The sequence below is a fragment of the Boleophthalmus pectinirostris genome, unplaced genomic scaffold (genome assembly GCF_026225935.1).
Source record: "Boleophthalmus pectinirostris isolate CB_2022bp ecotype Guang Dong unplaced genomic scaffold, ASM2622593v1 HiC_scaffold_7, whole genome shotgun sequence".
Classification (NCBI taxonomy): domain Eukaryota; kingdom Metazoa; phylum Chordata; class Actinopteri; order Gobiiformes; family Gobiidae; genus Boleophthalmus; species Boleophthalmus pectinirostris.
Genome location: NW_026571473.1, coordinates 30,206,086 through 30,225,598, shown reverse-complemented (window position 1 = coordinate 30,225,598; position 19,513 = coordinate 30,206,086). Strand labels below are relative to the sequence as shown.

The 19,513-nt window shown below is 37.7% G+C and overlaps 1 protein-coding gene across 3 annotated transcripts in view; it reads right to left on the bottom strand.

Moving 5' to 3' along the window:
- The window catches only part of nlgn1 (neuroligin 1), a 733,956-nt gene that overhangs the window by 633,598 nt on the left and 80,845 nt on the right, over positions 1–19,513 (bottom strand). Inside the window, exon 2 of one of the 3 annotated variants that reach the window (XM_055164449.1) lies at positions 5,068–5,077. The exons of the other annotated variants lie outside the window; for them this stretch is intronic. Coding sequence (XP_055020424.1) covers positions 5,068–5,077 — 10 coding nt within the window. The remainder of the gene's footprint in view (positions 1–5,067; positions 5,078–19,513) is intronic. 3 annotated transcript variants of the gene reach the window in all.

The following is a 19,513-nucleotide window of genomic DNA, read 5'->3' as shown; positions in this document are numbered from 1 at the left end:
ATCTGCTTACACATTAATAAAAAATATATGGATGAAAATCGAAAGGTACACTGTATACCTGCTTGTCTCCATGGAGATGTTATTGTGTTGCCTAGAATGTTCCATGGTATGACATTAAACAGATCCATCACTTCCAACATCCAACATTTATTTATTATGGGTGTTTCTGTTGCTCCGTCTCTTGACACAAACGTCACTGGTCGAGCGGTCGCATCCACTGACCCACAGGTTGGTGGTGCGATTCCAGCTCCCACATATGAATGCTGTTGTTGTGTCCTTGGACAAGACACTTAATCCCCTCGCCACCAGTGTACATATATGTAGAATACTTTACTTTAAGTTTGTGGCATCGTCTCTTCGAAATTAGTATTAACGTTAGCAGCGAGAGTCATCTTGAAATATTTATCATTTATTTTATTTGAGCACGACTCAGCAAAAAGTACATTGAGAAAAAACACATATCTGCATTTAAATAGTAAACAGGTGAAGTTTGAATTACCACATTTGGAGATATAAATACTCAAAATACTGACTCAAAAAACTCAAAAATCTCTAGTACACCATTGGTCCTAGCATCTATTTTTACGCACAAAACAGCTCTCAGTTTGATATGTTCACTCCACTGAAATAAAAAAACTAAATACATAAATAAAAATGACTCAATAATGTGTAAAACTAAAGTGAGACACATCGCTCCAAATGACTGAACGGCAAGGTTAACGAAGCCAAATGAGAGACCGAGCGAAACATAATTAACCTGTTGAAATCGTACATTGATAATGGACGCCTCCATTCATCCAGGCTCGCGTTAATATTTTGTATGCAGACTGTTTCCCTGGTATTAGAATCATTTGTTTTCAAACGCAGAGTACTGCTCTTGACCCGAAGATTAAGGTTAATTTAGCAAACATATAATGCATTAAATATAGTCTTTGCCAATTGCTTTTGAATGAAAATCATGCTACTTCAATGCTGTGAGTAATTATGGCCCCTGAGAGCTGATTTGCGGTAGATGTAGAAGTCATGGTTAATGCTAAGGTTATCCATGTCGGGCAGTTGTCAAGAATGTATAACATAATTCCACTTTTGCTCTTTATTTAACAAATCTTTTAAATGCAAACTGTTTACGTAGGTGTTTGTCTTGCCCTAATACAGCTCTTGAGAACGCTTGCGGGTAAAAACGTCAAAATATTTTATCTGAATTGCCTTTCGTTTAGACGGTGACAGCGTTTTTGGGTCTTAAAAACGCAAAAATCTGAAGCCACCCTCCAGAGTGGAAAAGTTGAATACGCTCTGCCGTAGCGTTTCCGTCTACACTGCCCAAGACGCAAAACTCTGGTCAGATCTGCTCACGTCACAAACACGTTTACATCACATACATCACCACCGACCCGCCTGGCATGCATACCCAATCAGAATCGACACATTTTGCATCACCGTATGAACACAGATTTCCTCCCGAAAATGCTTGTTTAAACGCAAAATAAAAAGTGAAGACGCGATGCCACTTTTGCGTCTTCTGTTCAGACCATCATCATATAAATGTAGCTTAAGTCTACGTCTACTGCAATTACTCATAAAGCGTTTTATTGTCCAAGGATCAGGAAGTGTGCAGTTAGCATGGAAGCTAACTGCAAAACACCACTGGTCTCTGAATTTTTGTGCTCAGAAACTTGGTGAATGGTGAATAATTAGGATGCTCAGAATGCATAAGGTAAGTGAGGAATAATTTTGGACCATTTGTTTGTCACCACAGAGATAGTTAAAACATTCAAGAAGTGCCCAGGACGTCCCACAGAGGCAACCCACTCACAGTTTGTCTGACCAACCAGTCCCTTCTACATTCTGTTCAAATTCAGGTCTGAAAATCCTCCTTCCAAACTTGAAACGATCCAACCACAGTAATTTGTAGCACATGTTTCTCAAATGTGAAAGACATCTCTAGAAAATGCTGATATAATTCAAAACAAAATATTCCTTCTTTTACTTGAGATAAGTCATAGTTTGGTGCTTCCACAGTTGATTCTGTAAAAAATTGCATTGTTTCTCAGTCCTTTATGTCAATGGTCCCCAACCTTTTTTGTGTCACAAACCGGTTTTATGTCCTACAATATTTTCATGAGAAGTCACGGTCCCAGCGACATGGTTTAGTCCTGGTTAAATCCTGTTTTAGTTCTGTTTTAGTCCTGGTTTTAGACCTGGTTTAGACCTGGTTTAATCGTGGTTTAGTATTTGTTTTATTTCTGGTTTTAGTTCTGGTTTAGAGGCACTGAAAACACAGGAGGAGATGCAAGACATGGTTTAGTCCTGGTTAAATCCTGTTTTAGTCATGGTTTTAGACCTGGTATAGAACTGATTTTAGTCCTGGTTTAGTCAAGGTTTTAGTTCTGGTTTAGTCCTGGTTTTAGTTCTGGTTTTAGTTCTGGTTTTAAGTTCTCTGGTTTTAGTCTGGTTTAGTCGGTTTTAGTTCTGGTTTTAGTTCTGGTTTTAATTCTGGTTTTAATTCTGGTTTTAGTTCTGGTTTTAGTTCTGGTTTTAGTTCTGGTTTAGTCCTGGTTTAGTCCTGGTTTTAGTTCTGGTTTTAGTTCTGGTTTAGTCCTGGTTTTAGTCTGGTTTTAGTTCTGGTTTTAGTTCTGGTTTTAGTTCTGGTTTAGTCCTGGTTTTAGTTCTGGTTTTAGTTCTGGTTTTAGTTCTGGTTTAGAGGTGTGGGAAACACGGGAGGAGATGCAGTCCGTGCAACATGGTTTAGTCCTGGTTAAATTCTGGTTTTAGACCTGGTTTTAGACCTGGTCTAGATCTGATTTTAGTCGTGGATTTAGTTCTGGTTTAGAGGCATGAGAAACACGGGAGGAGGCACGCGGCCTGGTACCAGTCCACGGCCCGGGGATTGGAGACCCCTGCTTTATGGGTTTTTTTTTTTTTTTTTTTTTTCGTTTTATAAGTGAAAATAGCCATGTTTGTTTTTAACAATCATTCCAAAACTTTACAAAGTCGAGTGGATCTGGAGCTACCAAATCTCATGGTTCTGGTTGGTCAAGTAAACTCATAGTTGCATGCATGTTTTTCAAGGTATGTTTAGCCTCAGAAACACCAATATAGAACTGGATGCCAGATGGACAGATTTAATGCCATACTGTGGAACATTCAAAGAAAAGCACTAACAACATCATAGAGACAAGCGTGCGGCTGACCCTATGACAGAACATTTCCATTGTGTACCTTTGACTAACCCACACTGCAAAACCACAACTAATTGCCCCATTTTCGTTTGCCGTGCTCGCGCCAACATCGCGTGTCCCATTCGACTATCAGACACGGCGCCCCCTGGAGGCGGAGTGGGAGCTCGCGTGACAAACCCGGGTAATTACAGCCCTCTCACTCTGCGATCTCAATTAGCCTAGCGGTTTGTGGTGTAGCCGGTCCTGCCGTACATGGAGGTGTTTAATGCGTTTGCGTGCATGGGGAGCCTAGCATGTGGAGAGCCTTGACAAGTATTAATTACTCAAGGGCTACTGCGAAACCTGGCAACGCTCCGGAGAAGGACAGCAGATTAGGAGCAAGACAGAGTTTTGGGGAAAATACAAGGACACAAAAGGGGGGAGTTTGTGTGAAATGTGAATCGCTGGAGTTGAAAGTAATTAGGAGAAAGTTTGAAGGGCTTGTGACAGGTTTTCAGGGTTTTGTAAGCGTTGGCTAGTGTGGCGGGATGGCCTGTAGCGATACAAATACAAGTTTTACACCAATTAATTGACAGTGCGGTACAAGGTTACAAGGCTAGATATGGAATATAATGAGAACTGGAATTTGGATTAAAGATGATGCTTGTATTTATTTCTTTTTTTATGTATTGATTGATTGTTTCGTATTACTACCTCATCTACTGACTAAAGAAATGTGACCGTGCAATCTGTTCCAACTCAGCATGATGGTTTCTAGCTCGGGTCTAAAATGGGGCGGGACTAAATTTTAAATAATTCCTCCTCTACTCTTGTTTAAATATAAAAACTGGTTGATTGTAACCTAATTAAACCAGTCTGTACCTATTTTTCCCCATGTATTTGTATTGTAAAAGCAGGTCCAAATGAGACTGCAGTGTGCTGTCTTACAAAATGATTTAATTACCCATCAGTATTTAATTACCCAAGAAGAATTGGTGCACTGTTAGCATGCTAGATGTTGTTAACATTACTTGATAGCAAAATTTCACTCTGGGCTCTGAACATTGTGTAAGGTGCACATAAGCTTTTCACTATGAATAATTAGAGCATGAATCTTCAATCTTTGGCTTGGGAGCTACCAGAAAACTTTTCCATGACTTTTTCATGACCTAAAGTGAATTTTCCATGACTATACAGCACCTACATATGTAGAATTGATCATACTTTTAGGGCTAACTACGAACTTTCCACTCACATAATGGTTTGGTATTGTAGGTTTTTAACATTCAAAATACTGACAGTGCATTTATTATCGTCTCTTTTAAACAAAAGGGGCATATTTCAGAAATAATCACAATAGCATCATGATAACTTAACAGAAGACTGTACTTACGTGAAAGAGATAATAAAATTCCATGACTTTTCCATGGCTTGGAAAATTACATTTTTAATTTCCATGACCGTGGGAACCCTGTAGCTCACCAAAGGGTTTCTTAATTCGCTTACAAACGTGGGACTTTTTACATGACAGCCGAGTTAATTTGTAATATAACTCAACTTGGCAGATAGTCAAGCTAATTAGCGGTTGCCAAATCTGTGAAGTCTTTCTGTTGCTTGAAAACTTTTTTGTCAAAGCCAACATCAGGTTCTAGTCTGAGTGACGCTGGCTGACTTCATTTTAGATTCAAATTGCTTTTCATGGCATTTCCATAACAAAAAAAAAAAAAAAAAAAACGATTGATGGACATGCCCGAACGCAAAGCCCATTGTCCGTACATTTGAATAGATCATTTTAACTCAACACAGACAAATTACGCCGCTAATACTCGACAATGCAGCTTCCATTTCGGCTCTTTGTTAGCTACACCTTTGCATAACATCTTACCGAAATGACGCTAGTTTTCGTGACGCACAAAAAACTCATTGTCAAAACCCAGACGTCCAAATAAATTGTCTTGACTTACCTCCTCCAAACAGCCGAAGATTAGCTAGGGCTGATTACGATTCTAATGAAATTCTTTAGACGCCGAGGAGCGCGTTTTCGATTTGAAGGCGGAGTTTGATTGGCAGATCGGAGACGTGGTTGCCGTGGCCGGGTCGGGTACACATACATACAGCCAGTCAGTCACAGCGCAGTAATAATATGGCTTCCACTGATCCAATTACACCCTCTTTCATCCTCTCAGCTGTTGGGAGACTGCAGCGGGGCCCGGACTGAAGTGACAGGTGACGGACGAAGCTTTTAAAGGTAATTGTGAAATGGTAAAGTAAGTGGAGGTGTATGTAAAAATGGTAAAGTCATTGTAACTAAGGCAAGAAACACAAGCAAAATTTGATAAGGCTGTGCAAATAATCCAATTTTAATCAAGATTTCAATTTGTGCGTCAAACGATCTCCAAACTCATATAATCGAGTTGAAACAGTTTAGCTTAATGAAGTTTATTTTGGGATTTCTAAGGCTTATTTCAAGTTCAAAGTATATTTTATTCATTTTATGTTTTATATATCTCAAAACTGCTCTAAAGTAAATATTTGAAGCCTAGTTTTTATTTTCAATTTGACCGGTTTGCATAAATTATGAATAACAGAGAGATTGAGAGAAAGAGAAATGCTGAATAAATGTATTGTGTAACTAAAAAATAATTGTTTGAATAATCGTGACTTCAATATTGATCAAAATAATCGTGATAATGATTTTTCTATAATCGAGCAGCCCTAATATATGATTTTTAGGTTTCTGGTTATTCATATTAGCGTTCACTTGGAAATAAATAGATTTTTTCAACTTTCATCTATAGAAGAATTGTAATTTCAATGGCTTTCTTAATAAAAAAGTTATATTTTCCTCACACTACGGTCCAGAAATCTTCAGATACCTACAGCTTCATTTAAAAGCATCAACATTTTCACTCACTAACAATATTTTCAACAAGGTTTATCAAGAAATTAGCGTTAATATTAATGCCCTTGCCTAATTTGTTCAAGGTTTTAACTTGAATTTTTATTATTTTACAACAATAATTATAGTAATGCAGTTTACAGGTTTGTCAAAGTCTCTCGAAGTCCTACAGCAGTCATTATTCACTTAATACTTACGGGTGGTAACAACTATTGTAGCCACAGCTGCCCTGGGACAGACTAACTATGCTATCTGCGCCTCCGACCACCGCCAGTCACTCATATACTGCATTTATTCTAGGTAAGATGGGTAAAGTCAAACAACAGAACTTGGTCTGAGCGAGAATCGATCCTCCGACTTTAAGGTTTCTCTAACCACTCAAGTCACTAAGAATACTATACTCAAATACTAAATACGTCAAATTCCATCAGTAATATTTTGTCGCACCCAATATGTAAACAAAACAACCCCAAAAAAAAATGATAGATCTAAGCATTATTCAACTTTATGTCCCCAAATGTGATGAATTTTTGCAGATATATCAATATAAAACATGTATTTAGAATAACATTTTGAGTTTTGATACATCTAAATGAAAGCTGATTTCACTGTCACGGTAAAGCTAACAACAATGCATACTAACAGTGCACTTCCTGACTCTCAAATAATAAAATGCTGTATAATTAGCTGCAGACAGAACACAGCAGACATATTTTGACGTCAGGCTGCTTATACAATATATCTGTACTGTGGCAAGACATTTTATATGCACATATACATGGACAACGTCAGGTACAGGCCCTTTAATGAGCTTTTTAGAGGGTCACTTTGCTATAGTTATATTTGATAGTGAACTGTGCCATTAACTTTTAGCTCCATGGCTGTAAGTAGGTGAATCGTCTGGAGATGTCCACACTCCCTTCGGCCAGAAATGCCTGAGTACAACTTGTCAGGCTCACATAATGGGGCAGTTTTTGGGCTGCTCAGACTGGTCTCTCCCTGGACACTCTCTCCTCTCCCACGGCACAGGGACACTGTTCACCAGTCTGGACCAAAGGAAAGGAGATGCCTCAACTTGTCCTGCAAAACTCCTCAGGTCATCTTCTATAATTGGCCATTACTGTACTAAAAATAATGACTACATATATTGTTTTGCATTATTATGTGATTTTCAAGGCCCTATATTAAGCTAAATTGATTCTTGTGAGCGTTAAGCCATGTTAGAATGTGGTTTTGTTTTGTTTCATAAATACAAGTTTGAGTAACCATTTATTATTAGTCTGTCTACATTTTCAAATCTCCAAATGCTCTGTTCCACCTTGTCCACCACTACCTGTGCAAAGTTAACATGAATTACGTCTATTTTAATCATCAAAATTGCAAATATGTGCATGTGTACTGCAATAATAATTCTTTCCACTAAATAAGCACCAAAATGTTGTCGTAGAAGTGAAGTGCGGTCACAAAAAATGCTAAAAGATCGATCCAGCAGCTCAAACTGTATCATCAAATTTAGTATCACAATATTCGCGGTGTGCAAAAGTTTACATCATGCTGAGGGTGTTCTACATGTCTATATCTGTACTGGTGTAATTTTCATTAGTTTCCATGGTGACACAATACATACATATAGCAAACACTGACAAAAATATTTCAAGGTTGTCTGAAAACTTGAGGAAAATTGCTAAATTGGTTTAAACAACACATTTTAAGAGCCCATGATCAGTACAGGTGTTCATGGATCATGGCGTTCTTCAGACTGTGTTAAAATAAAACTCAGATTAAGCCTCACACTAGCTTCAAACTCATCACGCTGGCCAAATATAATATACACAAGACAAAATGGACTCAAACTAAACCAAATGGTCATCGCTATAATGACGAAACACACCAATATTTCCGGACAATACAGAAGATTAAAAGCAAAAAAGCTACTAAAACTTACAATATCTACAGAAAATATCTATAATTTAACAGTATTATTTTACCTTTCATTTAATTTTATTTTGTTTAAGTGTATTTGTGTTTTTTCCTTTTGTGTGTTTGGTTTTCGTCGCCCTGTGTTATTGTTAGGACTGGGTATCATTAAGAAGTTGCCGATACGATACATACCTCGATACAAAGGCCACGATATGATACATATCATGATACAGTGCACTTTCGATTCGATATGATCATGTTTCAAATCGATTCGATACGGTTCAATTCAATTCAATCTTTATTAAGAACACGTAATATCTGGTTCATTGTGTTAAAAAGAAAATGTTCAGTATGTTCAGGTTCAGTAAAAAATAAGACTAAATCATGGCTGTGATACTAAAATCTTTGTTAAACCAAAGTTCATATGAAACGCAAACATTTTACTCATTTTACAACAGTGAAAATGTCAAATGCGTCGCATAAACAAGTTTTTTTTTTTTTTTTCTCTAAACAAACTAACAAAATAATACACATATATATAGTAAAATACATCAAAAACACTCTTGGACATATATCGATGCAGCAGCCCACGATGTCAATACTGTATCATCACATTAAACGATACGATATGTTGATATTTCAATATTTTTGCACACCCCTATAATAATAATAATAATAATACATTTTATTTATATTGCACTTTACATAAAATAATCTCAAAGTGCTACAGGTAAAAACAATGAGTAAAAAGGTGCATCAGAAACAGTGGATCAAGCTAAAACCAGTGCAGGAATTTATAAGATAAAACAAGAATAAAATACAATTAACAAAAGGCTTTAGTAAAAAGGTATGTTTTAAGATTTTGTTTAAAAACAGAAATAGATTGTGGGGCTCTCAGGTGGTCGGGGAGAGCATTCCAAAGCCTTGGAGCAGCAGAGGAGAAGGCCCGATCTCCCATGGTGCAAAGTTTGGTTCTGGGGGTTTGGAGAGTGTTGGTGGCTGCAGAGCGGAGGGAGTGTGAGAGGGTCTGGGGAGTGAGGAGTTCCTTAAGGTACTGGGGGAGTGACCGTGGATGCATTGGTGAGTGAGGAGGGAGACCTTGTACTCAATCCTGAGTGTGATCGGGAGCCAGTGAAGGGATTTCAGGATGGGGGTGATGTGGTGTAGTTATCGTATGTGCTGTTTGTGTGATTTTGACGTCCCTGGTTGTCCCCTGCCTTGATGTCTATGTATTTGATCATGTTGAACTTAAAAAAAACAAACAAAAAAACCCAAACAAACAGAGAATATTGATGACATCCGCTGCAAAGTATCAATAAACTATGACACGAGTGGTCTCACATAACCAAATAAACATAACGCCTGTATTATCGACACAGTAACAGCGAGCGCCACTTCTCAAAATGTCCGCCTCACTCCGTCTCACTCCCTCCTCGCACAAGAGCCAAGCAGAATCTGTGTCTGTGTACACAACCACCAGACACCACCGGGCCCCGCTACACTCAACACACTGTACCATCCCATTGATTCCTGGAGGCCAATTCGCTCCGGAGCTTTCACGCACCAGGCTGCCCCTCCAGACGAGAATACCCAGCGTGAGAGGGCCTTCGCCGGGGTGAGGAGAGGAGCGTGAGCCGTGGTAGCGCCGGTCCCCGCGGTGCCTGGGCCATTCTTCCGCCTAGCGCTTTGAAAGACTGGAACAAATGGATTATGGGATTGTAGAATGCCGGAGTGGAGCTATGACACCTTAGCGCTAGCCTCATCTCACGCCTATTCGCACAGAAGGGTACACAGGGACACATGCTGATGGTCTGGCTCGCTTTATGGAACTACAGTAGGGACAGGACAGTGGAAAATTCTAATGTGACGATGGAATTTCAACCTGTTAAAGTTGCTGTATCAATTTTTTTTTCTTTCTATGTATTTGCGGAAAATTTGGTTTGCCTCCGTGCAGATGAATTGTATAAGCAGCTCCTGAGGTCAAAATGAAACTGCAGTGTGTTGGCTGAGTCAAATTAATAAAGCATTTTATTGTCCGAGAATTAGGAGGTGCGCTGTTTGCATATGATTCAGCGGTCATATATTGAAGAAACATTAAATCACAGAGAGCATTTTTAGGTTTATTGCAAACTGAATTTTGACGCAGGATCTGGCAACCCCAACGCAAGAAGCTCGTTTTACTTTCTGACTGGATGGTTGCCTTAAGAACCGAATCAAACCATAGAATGTAGGGCTGCTTGATTATGGAAAAAAACATTATCACAGTTATTTTGGTCAAAATTGAAATCATGATTATTCAAACGATTGTTTTTTTTTTGTTACACGATGCATTTATTCAGCATTTCTCTCTCAAGAGTTGTTAATAATTTACGCAAAACGTTCAAATTGAAAATAAATATAGGCTACAAATATGTACCTTGGAGCAGTTTTGTGATGTATAAAACAAAATGAATAAAACATAATTTGAACATGAAATAAGACATAGAAAATCATAAATGTATCAAAAATAAGCTATATATCCAGCTCTTCTATAATCTCTAGTAAGTAAATAACTATAGTTATTTCTATTTTAAAAAATTCCAAAATAAACTTTGCTAAGCTTTAATGGTTTCAACTTGATTATTTGGAGATCGTTTGTCACACCAAATCAAAATCACTATCAAAATTTGATCAATTACACAGCCTTAATAGAATGTAAACTAAACAACTTAAATGACTTCAGTTAAATTATGGAAAACATTTGGGCAATTGTGAATGAATCAGTGTTAGATAAGATGAACCTTTGTTTGTCACATAATGGGGAAAGTACAGTGTTGAAACACAAACTAGATTTATAAAAAAAAAATAAATACAATGCACATTACGTTCCTATCATAGACTAAACAGAATAAAGAAGTGGTTTTTAGTCACTTTACAAAGAAGTACTGTTGTGCTGTACCACAAAATGGACCCAGACAAGTGCTTCAGTTTGACGTCATGGCTTCACAGCTCTTCACTGACTGGCAGGTGGACGTTTTATAACTTCCGGGGTTCTTGAAAATCATCTAGTGTATTTTGATTCCTGACCTAGTCGCTGGAGAGAAATGAAATTGAGCGGTGGCACTAGGCTAATATCTACCCACTTCTACGGACTTATTGTCATTATATAAAAAAAATAAATAAATAAAAGAATTCTCCGTGTCATGCACCTACAATAAAAATAAAAAAATAAAAATATATATATAAAGCAGAGGTACAAATCATTATGTTTTTAATAATAAGTCATTGAGGTTTATAATGAACAAAACAAAACAAAAAAAAGATATTCAAACTCATTTAATAGCCGATACCTTCTTTAACTTCTTATATTTCAAAATGGCGGCCTGCCTCTGTCCGTCGCATCATAACTCCAACTCATTAAGCCCTTCATTAATCAACGGCTCGCGGCGATATGGACCCCATGTAAATCAAACGCCTCGTACAGTATATGTCACTATATTGGACAGTGTTTAGACGGCAATTTTGGCCCCGGGGCCCCGTGTCCGCCCCCTTCCGGCCCCCCCGTCGGCCCCTGTCCAGCCCAAGGCCTGCCCCATCATTAATCAGAGCGGCGGTCTTCAGGGATCCTCGTGCTTCTCTCATCACTCACTCCGGGCACCTCACCTTGGGATAATTATTCAAAGGTGATGCACACGTTTTTATTGCTGAAGTAGAGCTCGGGGCGGGTGTGTCCAGGAAATATGACATCTCCAATCGTTAGGCCTTCAAGTTTAAGGTTTTCATAAAATGTTGTCAGTCAAAAGTAGTGATGGTATGGGTATAAAAAAATATATGTATACAAAAATGATCAACTTGGCAACCAAAAAGATTCTGAGTTTCCATCTACCACAGCAAAGTTTCTGACCAGCAAGTCCCTTCTACATTCTGTTTGAATCGAGAAGGGTCTGGAATCGGACCTCTGTCCAAACTTGAGACAGTCCAGCAACACTAAATCACGTGTCCCTCAAATGCAGAAGACATTTCCTCTCCAAAACTAAACTTTCCTAACATCCAGAACAAAATATAGAACTTCTTTAACCTGAGATAAGTCATAGTTTGGTGCTTCAATTGTCAATTCTGTGAAAATCTGTGATGTTTCTCAGTCCTTTATGTCGATTTTTTGTGTGTAAACCACTTTCAGGCTTCCGTCGCAACCACAGTGCTGCTCATGCAACATCTCCATGCTGAGAATCAAGTGACGAACCCTCCACCAAAAGTTACACAATGCACCTTTAAGATACCTGCTCTCAACACATTATTGCGTTGCCTGGAATATTCCATCACATGTTTTTACATGTACCGTACTTTTTGGACTATAAAACGCCCTTAAAATCCTTTAATTTTCTCAAAAATCAACGGTGAGCCTTACAATCCGATACACCTTATGTATTAATTCTGGTTGTGCTTACTGACCTCAAACTGATTTTATGATGTACACATAATCTGTCAAAATGTTTTAGTATGACTTTGGTAAGCTACGAAGCCACACCGCTTGATGGATTGTTGGAGCATTAAGGCTACCGTGGTCAGGAGCCTCACGGAGTCCGACAGAAGTTGACCACTTCAGCGCACAAGGAGTGAGCCGTTTTTTTTTTCAGCACTTACAGTTTATGCTAATTAACCATGTGGTTTTAAGTTTTGTTTCTGTAAAATGTAAACAAATGTGCACAAAGCTTCATTAAACATTCTATTACTCAATGTATATTGAGTCCTCCTCGAAAGAAAAAAAACAAAAAAAAAAAAAACTTAAATTATCCACCCACATTCAAATTCATAATACACATTCACCAAACAGGGAGGCAACGCTGGGTAAATTATGCTACAATCTGCCAATGGATCGTGGACGCCTGTGCTAAAGATCAGTCTCAAGTGTCGTCCATTTATTTTGCTTAATGCACTTAATGTATATAAAAATAGACGAGATAATTCAACATTATTGACATTGCGCCTTATAATCCAGTGCACCTTATAGTCCGTACATTCTATATTACAGTACATACAGTATGTAGTACAATAGCGTGAGTAAAATTGAGTATTTTCCGTGGGTACACTGAGTTCAAAGTGTAGCCACTCAGTGACACAGATGAGCTCGGGGTTTGAACTGACACTTCACACACCGTTAACTGTAAAGTCTGTCTCTTTCATGTGACTGCGTGCCTTTGAGCAGCGCAGAGGCAGCTGATGGGGCGAGGGTTTGAAGCTCGTCTCACCGATAGCACAGACACATTCAAACAGCTGGGGCTTAAGTGTGTGTGAAGCCGCTGCCAGTTTCCATCCACTCCAGTTCAGATCTCCAGCATCGCCTATGGTTTCAAACATACAAATACAACATGAAAACTGCGCAACAAGCTTTCAAAAGTCCGCTTTGGGGAGTTTAACGTCCCATATCATTTACTGTTTCAACATTTCTGGACACAAATAATATAATAATAATAATTACACCTGCAAGCGGCATTAAAGGCCCTTGTCACTTAAGGCAAGCATCCTGTACACAGCTCTAGGGGAGTGCAAAAATATCAAAATTTCAATATATCGCATCGTTTAATGTGATGATACAGTATCGATATCATGGGCTGCTGTATCGATATACTGCCAAGAGTATTTTTTGGGGTATTTTACTAAATTATTTTGTTAAAGCGCTACAGTTTATGCAACACATTTAAAATTTTCACTGTTTTGATGAGTAAAATGTGCTTTTTTCATAGTAACTTTGCACAACAAATAGTTTAACAAAGACTTTCAGTATCACAACCATGATTTAGCTACTATATTAACTGAACCATTTTGAAATATATCGAATTGAATTGAAAGTGCATTGTATTGAGATATGTATCGTATCAGAAACTTCTTAATGATACCCAGCCCTACCCGGCACATTTAGGGTTTTAGTGATGATACTGTCACAATAAAATAAAATGTTACAATAAAATATGTTCTTCAAGTAGGAGTAAAAGTATGCTAATAGAAAAGTACTCTGAAAAGTTATTCCTGAAAATGTACCTAAGAAGATGTAACTGCACTGCCCATCTCTAAAAAATAAATACATTATAATAACATTTTAGTAGCCTTAATAAAGTATGAAAGAAAGACTTGACACCAACAGACCAAGTTACATTTAATTTTTACACTGAAAAAAAAAAAAAATAAATCTAGTAAAATTAAAATTACTTAAATTAAGAACATTTACTTTATTTGAACAGATTCAGTCTGACAAGTAAAATTATCTACCAATAGAATGAATTTGTTTTTCTTTAATTCAATTAAATTTTGTTTCTTATTTTAAGTGCAAAAAGTTATAGTTTTTTCTTAATTTTAAGTGTTGCAAGATGTATTTTCATATCTTAAGTACAAAAAGTCTTGTTCCACTGGTAGATAATTTTACTTGTCAAGTAAAATTTACTCATATCATGATAAAACTTTCTTAATTCAAGCTATCTTAACTTGGCTAGATTTTGCAGTGTACTCTTTAAGTATATTTTTTTTCATGCAATACTTTAACTTTTTTACTTATTTCTTTGCTTTGAGTTTTCACAAATCTTTTTAAGTGCAATAAAACCAAATTGTACTCTTTGTACTTTATTTTTGTCCAAAAAGTGGCTATATTTTTAAGTTTGTTTAAAAAATAAAATAAAATTAAGATGGAAATTTTAGTACTGTAGCCAGGATAGTAGACAACTGGGGGCAAAGGGGTTTGTTGTCCCAGGCCCCAGGGTTTTAGGGGCCCAGAATTAGAACCTCTTCCAATTAATTTATATTAGAGGGGGCCCATGTGATACTCCTTTACCAGGCCCCCAAATTTGTCTTGATGGCCCTGTCTGTAGCAACACTACTTTAACATGAAAAGAGTGTGTACCATTTTATTTGTGACCATTAAACAAAATGACTTACCCCCATTGAAATGACATAGGTGGCGCTATGACAGGTTAGACTACACATTTTACTAAAGCACAGTTTAGATCATTATATTTACTTAAGATATACTTAAAAGTTTATAAAACATTTTTCTCTTTCTTTCCCAGTCTGATCATTTTTTTAGGTTTCAAATTTTACCTCCTGGTTGCAATCATGATGTAGAGTGGGCCAAAACTGCTCTAATATACACAGAGATTATTAGTTGACAAATAAAACCATACCATACCAACCATTTTTTGTTGAAATCATGTTTAAATTGTCAGAAAAATTTGTTTTGCAAGTATAAATTATGACTTTTTTTTTATATAATTCTCCCTCATGTGGTCATTAGTGTGGGACTCTCTAAAATACATCTCTCTAATTCCTGTCATTTTCCAACATATTTTTCAACTTGTCTTCATAAACTCCTTCTGAATTGGTGTAAAAGTATAATTTATATTTACAACAGGTATTATAGCACCACATTAAGCAGAAATTAGAGAATCATCAAAGCCTGTCGTACGCACTTTAAGCTATTGCAAATTCAAACAACACTGCGGAAATTGGACCCTAACCACGAGCTTTGAGTTGGAAGCGTGAAATAGCACGGCTGCACATCTGCGTAGCTGGACATGGCCTATATATCCGGAGTTTTTGGCAGAGACTAGAATCAGAATGGAGGATTTTGAGCGGGGTCCCATGTGTCAGGCCGACATGTCTGCCGCTGCCGGTGCTGTGAAGAGACGCTCCTCACCAGCTCATGTCAAAACACCAGCGCTCTGCTTTTATCCAACATCTCCCAGTGTCCCTGCAGCTGTCACCACGGAAACATGCACCGAGGCCCAAACACGGGCTCTGGGGTGCTCTGGTGTGTGCTCTTCAGGTTTACTATAGTTTACAGTTGGGTTCATTACAGTGAGCTTAAAATAAAGTAATTTGAATATGGGCTACTTACAGTTTAGTGGCATACAGTGAGTTTAAGCATCAGACACATAGACCCTGTTTACGCTGAAATGAATCCACGTATCACTGTATCACTGTGTCGGAAATGATCTGCTTCCAGACACGTCGTTTCTGTGTCCTTCCTGTCCACACAGTTACGCAAAACCGGTTGAAATGCAAGTCACGTGATAGGCTGGTGTCATGTTGTCACGATGTCCCGACATCACGTGAGCGGTAAAAACAAGGAAGTCTGAAGTTGCATCATCTGATTTTGAGCCGAGGGAGATTGGAAATGTTAAAACAGTTTTTCGTGGACTAACAATGAGGTTCAGTTGTTACTTAGCGTAACACTGGATTTTAAGACGAGCATGGCCGTTCAGAGTGTGGACTGACTCGTTTCTGTGTCCGCAAGTCTCCCCTATCCACACAGCTTTGAGCATATTTGTTTAAGTTTTACAGAAACGAAACTTAAAACTGCATGGCTAATTCGCATAAAATAAGTGCTCAAAAAACAGCTCGGTATTGTGCGCTGATGCGGTTCAGGACACGACTCTGGATTATATATGTTCTTTCTGTGACAGTGGGGTGTTCTGCTGATGGTGAGTTTGTTCTGTGCTTCTGTCACGTTGGAGATGGTTCATGTTAAACTTTCAGAGATTATAAGTCTGCGCATAGCCTGTATTTATGAACGGACATATATCCTAGCCTCTTAGCGTTTTGGTGGTGAATTACTTTGCAGTGCATAGACATATGTCAGCGTATCAGCGTTTTCAGGCGTCCACACAGTGTCGGATCAGATCCGTACTCAGATGAATTCGGGGGGACTGGCGGCCCCAGATCGTTCCATCCCTTTTGTCGTTTTCAATCAGATTAGTGTGTAAATGACTTGAATACGTACTACTGTGGACAGGGCCTTAGACACAAAGAATAGTAAATTAATATGTTATTTCATAATTGTGTTTATAGATAAAACAGTTAAAAAAATGCTGAATCAAATACCAAATTCTAAATATCGGTTAATTAGACTTTTTAAAGGTCGTAAAGGATCCAGAAAGTCTCTTCATTTTTGAACTTTTATTTACAAAATAAAATAAAATAGCAAATAAAATAATAAATAACAGTTAACAGTAACACATGTGGATCAGTTTTGTCTTATTTTGTTTTTGTTTTAAGGAAATAAATGCTGTTTTCAGTCTCTTCACTGGTATCAGCTGGTATCCCCATGAATGATGTGATTGCATTACTTCAACATAGTTCGCCTACATTAAAAAAAAAGAACATGGAACTTAAGCTGCGTTTGTTTATCCATCCATCTCCCACTTGGACCTCGGATATGAAGTCCATGCTTAAACCATTTTATTATATTTCATGTGTCCGACTTGGAGAAAAACATAGACACTGACTGAAAGCTCCTTTTGCTTTAGCACTGGCTTAGTACCAGGCGCTCAAAAATAAGTCTGTGCTTCAACTACACAACCTCGAGGCAGAATTCAGTATAAATAGTATAATTCAGTATATTAGTGAAGTGAAAGCACTGGTGTTGCATCATTTTGGCACGTTAGCTCGCAGGAAATGGGAAGAAATGGGCAACACAGACTACCATATCCATATGCAGTAATACGGACACAGTAAAGTATTGCAGTAATATGAGTGACTGAAATTGTCATTTAAACCACCAAAACGTCCTGACACAATGAAAATAGTTCAAACTACAAGTGACACCGGGGACAGCCATCTTGGATTCTATCTCAGAATCTTTGCTTGGTCTCCTCTGAGTTTTTCTGAGTTTCGGCATCGAAGGAAAAGGGGCGTATCAGTGCATGTCACTAGGCAACGTCCTCGGACCTCCAGGTTGGATGGATAATCGAATGCACCATTATTAGTAAACCAAGATGAATAAATTTCTATTCATTTTAGTCACAACTAACCACCTACTACTACTAATTACTACTACTACTACTACTACTACCACTACCACTACTACTACTACTACTACCAAATTTCATCATTTTAGTCATTTTACAACTGACCACCTACTACAAGGCTACTATGACTACTAGGTTGCTACTACTGCTATTACTACTACTGATATTACTACTACTAGTAGTACTACTACCACTCCAGCAACTACTACTACCACTACCACTACTATTACTACCATCACTACCACCACTATTAGTACTACTACTACTACTACCGCTACTACTACTGCTACTACTGCTACTACTACCAGTACCGCTGCTACTACTACTGCTATTATTACCATTATTGCTACTACCACAACCACTACTACTATTACCACCACTACTGATACTACTACTACTACCACTACTGCTACTACTACCACCGCTACTACTACTACTACTACTACTATTACCATTATTGCTACTACCACAACCACTACTACTATTACCACTACTACTACTACTACTACCACCACCACCACCACAGTGTGCATGTGCATGTAGTTTTCCTAGTTTAAATACATTTTCTCAAATACTTTCCTTCCTATTGCTCTATTAAAATTCTATTCAATGTTACCATTACATTAAGTCTCATGGCTCTTGTAACAAAACACAACTGAAAAAACAACACAAATAAACTGGCATCATTCATGATCCGAACCCATGTTTCCCCTCTCCTCCTTGTGTTGACTTATTGAACACATAAAGACATGGAGACACTCGGCATTGAAGAGAGGTGTAAAAGACTGCATTGTATCTGTGCCGGCTCTCACTCCCTATGCTCCATACACATACACACATACACACACACACACACACATGCACATACATACATATAGATACATACGCCTCCTATAGGACCACGCACATCACACACACACCCCTGGAGAGACGGAGAGCTTCCAACATAAAAGACATGAATACAAATAAGATCACGCTTTCCATACGCAACCGCATAACAAATCAGAGAGAGATGCAAGGGAAAATAAGGCAAATCAATTGTATTACTTTTTGCTACATACGACTATAAGGAAACTGTGGAAAATGAGAGACAATATAGTAACTGTTAGCAAGATAGTTTCTAGGTACTTTATTCGTACCTGTGGGTAGATTCGTTTTGCAGTGAAATCAGATATGGCGTCCGACTGGAATATAACAGACGAAACGTAACATCAAACATATATATATATATACAGAGGCGGGGAGAGTAGCTAGAAATTGTAAGTAAAATTCAATGTTACTTCAATATAATGTTACTCAAGTAAACGTACAAAGCAGTGGTTTAAGAAATTACTCAATTAAGAGTAACTATCAGCATGTACCGTGATTAATTATTTAAAGATAGTCTAATTTGAAGGACAAAATACAAAATAATGAACAAAATGAGACTTATAAAATGAAACAATATAATAAAATGTTATAATAAAATATATTCTCCAACTAGGAGTAAAATTATGCAAATAGAAAAGTACTCTGAAAAGTTATTCCTGAAAATGTACTTTAGCACATGTAACTGTAAATTGTAAATGGTCATATTTTTATACAGGGCTTTTTCACCTTCAAGGCACTCAAAGCCTTAATAAAGTATGAACAATAGTTGAACAGTCTTAATAAAGTATTAATAATAGTTGAACAGCTTTAATAAAGTATGAATAATAGTCGAACAGGCTTGAACAGCCTTAATAAATTATGAATAATAGTTGAATAGCCTTAAAAAGTAT